General features: G+C 32.2%; 1 protein-coding gene across 1 annotated transcript in view; it reads right to left on the bottom strand.

Moving 5' to 3' along the window:
* Positions 1-562: 562 nt before the first annotated feature.
* The window catches only part of LOC106478664, a 53,372-nt gene continuing 46,355 nt past the window's right edge, over positions 563-7,579 (bottom strand). Inside the window, exons 4-8 of the mRNA XM_013939219.2 lie at positions 7,397-7,551; positions 6,748-6,899; positions 4,061-4,291; positions 3,681-3,858; positions 563-2,862 (exon numbers count right to left, since the gene is read on the bottom strand). Coding sequence (XP_013794673.1) covers positions 2,604-2,862; positions 3,681-3,858; positions 4,061-4,291; positions 6,748-6,899; positions 7,397-7,551 — 975 coding nt within the window. The 3' untranslated portion in view covers positions 563-2,603. The remainder of the gene's footprint in view (positions 2,863-3,680; positions 3,859-4,060; positions 4,292-6,747; positions 6,900-7,396; positions 7,552-7,579) is intronic.

Raw genomic sequence — 7,579 nt, forward strand, 5'->3', positions numbered from 1 at the left:
TATCACTTAATAAGCTAGGCAACATATCATTCGAAAACATGACTGAGCAGGTTTTATTTGTATAGTACAACTTTAATCGTAAAATAATCACTGCAAATAAGTGACAAACATTTTGTTAAAAATGAGACATCGTAATTAAATGTATACTTTATGATACTAAAAAATGTGTGCATAACAGTGTCTTTCTTATCCTTATTTTGTTTCGAGGGGTGAGTGTATATGCACAGTGTCGGATAAACCAAACGTGGGCCCCCAACCCACCATATACTTTTTCAAATTACGACCGTTATCAAAGATAAAATTGACAACAAAATTCACCAATGTGAAAATCAAGATGTTGAAACCGATAAAAACAATGGCGAAACAAATATTATGCAGCAGGAAAGAAAAAAAAAGGCATCGCACAAGGCCCGCGCATTCTCGAAATACTTCAATTACTTTTTCTCACCAAAAGGGATTGAAAGAAAATTATAAAATAATTTGTATTCAATCAGAATAATGTAATTTAATCACAATAAAAAAAGGGTAAAAGTATAAATATTATAATAACTAATGTCAGAAATTGATTGCTGCAAAATTAAATAAAAATTTATTAAAACTATTTTTTTTTTTTGGTGAAGACATAAAATAAAGACACTCATGCAAGAATGTAAACAAAGAATATATTTCGATGTTTTTATTTCCTGAACCGAATGAGTTCAGTGGGTAATCCAACTATGTGTATATATTTGAGCTGTGTATTAAATTCATTTACAAATATATTGTATTTAATGTTAAAGCTGGAGAATTGCATTGATGTGGGTAACGAAAATAATTCCTTTGCTTGATGTGAATGCGTAAAAACAAAAGCATTACTAGCTATTTTGATAATAATGTAATTTCACAGTTGTATATTATATGGACTTCACCTCCTTTTTGATTGAGAAAGAAGTTTACCCATTGTTACAACTAAAGAAAACCAAAAGGTTGTCATATGAGCACAGGTTAAGATCTCTGAAATGGTTTTCTCTTGAAAAAAGAAGAGTTAGAAAGGATCTAGCTGGGGTGTTTAAGATTGCTAAGGGAATTTGTAGTGTTGATGCATCATCTTTTTACGTACTTAATGGTGACAATGGTAAGATTAGGGGACACAAGTATAAATTTTGACAAGTTAGGGATCATCTTCAACTAAAACAGTTTTATTTTTCTAAAAGGGCGGTTGTTCTTTAGAATGGGTTGCATTCAGATGGCGAGGATACAGGTGATTTAAGGGAGTTTAAGAGAAGACTTGATGAATATTTGAATAATGAGGGCTGGCTTTGAGTGTTTTATTTTTATTTTAAAGTTTAGTTTAGTGGAATGAATGGCCTAGATGGACCAACAGGTCCCTTGTTTTCCTTAAATTATATTTATGTATGTATGTTTTTTGTATGTAGCATAGAACTAGCGATAAGCAAATTCCAATGTTCTAAATAAGCAGCAACTAATAATTACTCAATAAATATAATAATATTTTCCACTAACACCCAACACTACACATCCTTGAACCACACAAAATTATAAAGACAATTATTTCCAACTTACCCAAGACCTATTTCCCACCCAAAACCTAATACCAGTGCTAAACCAAATAAGCAAAAATAAAATATATTTGTATGCAATTTATAATATGCGTAAAAACCAATTTTACGTCATCCCCAATAGGATCAACGTTTCGTTTCAATCCCATGTTTGTCACAAATCAGTAGTGTTCAATAAATTTGAAGTATCCTATTGAAAATTATGATATATGAGCTTCACTCGTATGCTTTAATATGTTTAACTCCTATTCTGATTGAAGATAACAATTATGAATACTGAGGAAGTTGAATTATGACCGTAACATAAACAACAGCATTAACACTGGAAACAAGTCTGAAGTTTTGGACGCCATGCCATATGATTTGCTATGAGTAGTGTGTTTGTTTTTTGTAAAGCGCAAAACTACACATTAGACTGTCTGTGATCTTCTCCCCGCTGGTATCGAAACTCAGCTTTTAGCGTTATAAACTTTCAAATATATCGCTCAGACACTGAGGGCGTTTTTTGTGAGTTGAGTTCATCTTTATAGTTTGTTTTAGCGCAAAGCTACACAATAGGCTATCTGCGCTATTTCAACCAGGAGAATCGAACCCCGTAGCTTAGCGTTGTAAGTTCTTAAATCGTTGACACCCTGGAGGACTAATCCTATCAAAATTTTACTGAAAAATATACGAAATTATATCAATATAATTTTGTGTCAGACAATAATTTGTGCTACAATTCGATTAATTGAAATAAATAAATTTTGGATTCCTCTTATTGTGTGTATATATATACATATAGATAGATAATTTCAAGCACTTAATTAAGTGAAATTAATCTGTTAGAATATAAAACTTTGAATCACAGCTGTTGCAAGTTTCTGTAAGTACGTATATAATTCAAGACATAGTAATTGTATCAGAAAAAAATATGTTTTTAGATAATATAGTATTTTAATATTTTATGTCTAGCAATTTATAATATCAGGACGTGGCTTACTATGACATCTATAATGAAATTTACGAAGCAGGGAAGACTGAAAAATCTATTATAAGGACGTTTTATTTCGATTTAGGCTGGTGGCGAGCCTGTCTTTGTTCTTCATTTCTAAACCATGGATCTGAGTTAAACTTCTGAGGCATGCAGATCATTTCGAGTTCCACAAGTAGCGGCAAATGATCGGATGGTATGAGAGGATGAGGACAGCCAGCTACGTTGTTCTTCTTCAGCCAATGTTCATCGAGTGGTCCGAGTAATCCGACAACACGCATGTGTTTATCAGGATAAAAAATGTAGTCGATGACTCCTTTAAAGTCATTTCTGCAAGAAAAAACAAACTTAATTAACAACAACTTGTTCATTTTTATTGCACGTTGAACAACAAATTTGAAAAAATATATATGTGTGTGTATATATATATATATATTTATACATTTATGCAGATTAAAAAACTTGGTTATTTAAAACTTTGTAATAATGCTTAATAGCTATGATTATTTCTTTCGTTGCATATATTTTTAAAACGTGTTCAAAAATGTGCATTTGCCAATTTATATAGGATATCATAGTTTTTTTTATATTTTATTTCACCAAACTTTCAAACCAGCACAATAACATCATAGCAAAGTCTTTTAAGCCCAATATCAAATCTGAAATATTATCTCCAACAATAAAGGTTCTGCTCTTCAGCGTCATAAATAAATAGGTAAGAAAGCAAAATGTAAGAAAGAAATAAACGAATCAAACATTACATTATTGCAAACTCTTTAGCCTCATTTATTTATTCATATATATGCAACTAACTCTATTAATAAAGAAAAAATACGGAGTGTAAACTATATTTACTTTGCAGCAGCCATTTTCAGGAACAGTGACCTTCCAATGTTATTACAGAAACATAATTTTTATTATGTCATAAAATATGTAAAAAAATATAAACATGAACACGAAGATCTTGAGTATTGATCTAATTTTCTTTGTTTATTTTTGTTACTACACACCAAAACAGTTTCTTAGAAATTTACGATTGGCGGAAAATTTTTGAAATTATCCATACAAGGACCAAAAAACGTGTACACAAAGAGAGGGATTTAAAGAAAACTACAAGAGAACAAATAAAAGAGAGTGAACATCATTACGTTAAATTTGTGTAGGGTATATCACCATCCTTGTAGGCTCGAGAGATTTGGAAAGGATGAGAATATTCATTAAGTGTTTTTGAAGAACCCAACTTCTGCAGACAGTCCTTGTACCCAAAACCCTTGAAGTCACTGTGGTCGGCCGAAACCTTTCCTGTGGTTAGGAACTCTACCACTCCTATTGGTTTGAAAAGCAAAAAAAAAAAAAGGTAATTTATAGCATACTTTATGAAAACACAGATACGGCATAATATATATATATATATTCGTCATTCCTTTCATATTCGCATGAAAGATCTGTTCTATATAGAAACACAAACAATATGGTTTAATTAAAGCACGAATTTATCGTTACCAGCCAACTATAAGCTATAACTTACCAGAAGACGGAATAGAATTAAAATCTCCACAGAGCAACAAAGGAATTGTGCTGGCACCCGACCCATGTCCACTTCCATAGTTATTTTGTGCAGTATCTTGTGCAATTTGTCTGAGTTCATGCATTAGCATCATGGTCTGGATGAGTTTGACATCAGAATACGCTGGATCCCAATGCATGTGAGTAGTACAAACCAAAAGTGGCTGGTGAAAGTGTGAGGACGTAGAATTATCTGAAATTAAATAAAGTCTACTTCAGTTATTGCAAAGTAGTTATTTGTTTGTTGAATTACGTCCAAAACTACTCGAGGGCTATATGTATTGCGTTATCCGTCTTTAATTTAGAAGTGATGGACTAGATGGAACGCAGCCAATCAAAACCACTTATCACCAACTCTTGGGCTACACTTTTACCAACGAAAAGTGGGATTGACCGTGACATTATAACGCCTTCACGGCTGAAAGGGAGAGAATGGATTCGAACCCACGAACCACAGATTGCGAGTCGAGCGCCCTATACACCAGACCCTTGAAAATTACGAAAGAAGAAAATACATGTATTCAAAAGTGACAAAAAAGGATAAAAACACATCTGAAACCGGTGCGTTGTCGAAGGAGGGTGTCGTAAGTATGTACATAAACGAACCCCTTTTTGGCCTGTAACTAAGCATTAATTCCACAAGATGTATATCGATTTAGCTCAACCACAACCATAACGGTCTCTTTTCTGTGAACGAGCAGATACCATTCAATTTGTATTATCCAGGGGAACGCCGTGTTGTAAACTAACGTTATTTCCACGATAAACCCTTTATATTTTCATTTACATTAGAATAACTAAATACGTTTCCAAACACTGTAATTATACATGCCTACATACTCCTAGCCAGTTCGATACAGTAAGACACGGTGTTTAAGCTGCAGAATTCAAACAAAAGCTATTAAAAGGAATTAATTGTGATGCATATATTAACTTCAATTAATCAGTTAATGGTTCTTTTATAAAATTGTACATTAGGATCAGTGTTTGGCGACATGGCTTGTTTAAACATTAACTTCTTGGATATTATGAAAAGGCGGAAAACTTTAATTTTATAAGTATATATTCTGTGTCATATGGAAACGTACGCGTTTTCCATCACTTTTCGTGGTTCTTTTTCCCTGTTGTCTAGTTGTAGTAGAAAGAAACGGTTTGGTTATTTTAGAGCAAAGTCAACCTGGGCTATCTACTGTGTCCACCACGGGGAATCGAACCCCAGATTTTAGCATTGTACATCCGTAGAATTACTACTGTCCCATCGGGGAACAGAAATATTTTTTGTTTGTTTGTTTGTAATTAAGCACAAAGCTACACAATGGGCTATCTGTGCTCTGCCCACCACGGGTATCGAAACCCGGATTCTAGCGTTGTAAGTCCGCAGACATACCGCTGTGCCACTGGGGGGCGGACAGAAAGAGAAGATTTGTCGTGGCAGAAATCTATAATGAAACAAAACAAAAATTTGTTTTTGTGTATTTTTAGAGCAAGTGGTTATCTTATTTGATTTTTGATTACATATCCACAAACTCTTGAATGGTGCTTATGATATCAAATAACATTTGCAGCCAAAGATGTGTATGAACAGTGATATTATTTTTTGATGGAAATTTATATACATATATGTTAATCACCGGTGAGCTTTAACTTAGTAAAATTAATTTTAACTTACTGTCCACATAGTTCATTTTAAGGTTTTGTTAAGAAAGAAAACTTGGTGAGTCTGCTATTTGCCTTTAATATTTCTTGATATATTTGATGTATCCCAATAATAGCTTGGTGTCAATATGTTCTTATATTACATTGCGACAACATTGTAAGTTTGATGCTAGCAAGAGAGCGCAAGAAGTTAAAATTGAAAAGTTTAATAATATAGTTCTAGGAAGTCCTAAAAATTTTGATGTCAGGTTTTCCTATAAACTCGAGGAGAGAATTATAAAACGAGGTTCAGTGAAGCATCAAAGAAGATAGAGTTATTTTTAATCAGTAGAATGAACAGCCAGGGAGTGTTTTTGTCCCTGTTGTATTTAGTTACTTGATCTATCAGGCCTTGAATTGTACAAGTAAGTTTATTTTTACGTTAATGTAGTACAGTTAGCGTATCCTACAAGTTACAAGTGTTCAAGCTTGTATAAACGTTAAGGAAGAAATAACTAATTTATTATCTTTACTTGGAGTGGATTTTGAATTGTTTTCACCATATAATTCAAAACAACCCGCCTTACGAAAGAACAACGTTACAACAATATACATATATATATATATATATTGTGTGTATGTGTACGTATATATATAGTATTAAACCATTAAAAATATTAAAAATTTGTTAAACATTATATAATATTTCGATTAGATCTGGATGCCTAGTCCTTACAAAATCTTTTTCCCCTCTATAGCTATTTATAGTCACATGCCATAATAAACTTTCATCTTGACAAACAGAGGAATTAAATTTATGCGAGGTAGTATGTTACTCAATTAAAATGTCAAACTAATTTCACAAATACTATGTTGAATGGACAGGATATTGGACCATTACTAATTGTTTTTAATCAAAATTAGTTTTAATCGTTGAGTAATGAAAACCTATTAGATTATGTTGAAAATAATATTCGTTATTTCTATGTAAAAGTGATTATATTTAAAACACACCATTCGACATTGGCCCTACTCTTGGCTGGAGTAAAGCAACCAATCCAATGTTATCTCTTGTTTGAACCCTGTTCAGCATGTCATCTGAACCTTCTGCAGTTGCCAAGGCGACTTGGTTGAATTCCACTAAGTTTTCTTTTATGAACGTGAATCTAGAAATATATAGGCCAATGATTATCGAGTAATTTGACAAATTAATAAAATTAGAATAATATTTTTTTCATTTGGCATTACTACTGATTCCTATAAAAAAATGAAAAATATTAATTCTTAATCATGTAAAATGTTTTCAACATTTTATTTCAAATGCAATAAAGCAATTTCGCTTATCCAAAATTAGTTTTGGAGGATTATTACTGAAAAGTCCCATGTAATAGCTTATTACCGTAACTATTGTGAATATAAAAAACAACAACAAATAAACCAAACTTCAATGACTAGTTTAAACATTTCTGTGCAAACTGCCATCTTTATTACATCTGTTATTAAATAATCCCATGTGTCGTTTACGAACAAAATACTTTCAGTGATTTTGTAATATTCTGCTACAACAAAATAACCGTTGAATTATTCCGATTAAAAATATAGTCACATAGTAATTAATGTTGCGATTTATTTGTGAAATTGTGGAAGCTTTTCTTTTACTCACTTATTAATACGGAAGAAAATAGCACATCCATCCACGTGTCTTCTTTCATTATGAGAGACAATTTTTGCTCTTGATTTGGGGGAGAAAATTCCCTCATATCCATCTCTTCTTAGCTCTGGCAAGAAGAACTCGTAGAATTGTTCAGTTTCCACTTCCTTTATATAGGTATAAACAATTAATTTT

Source organism: Limulus polyphemus, unplaced genomic scaffold (assembly GCF_000517525.1).
Source record: "Limulus polyphemus unplaced genomic scaffold, Limulus_polyphemus-2.1.2 Scaffold239, whole genome shotgun sequence".
Taxonomy (NCBI): Eukaryota; Metazoa; Arthropoda; class Merostomata; order Xiphosura; family Limulidae; genus Limulus; species Limulus polyphemus.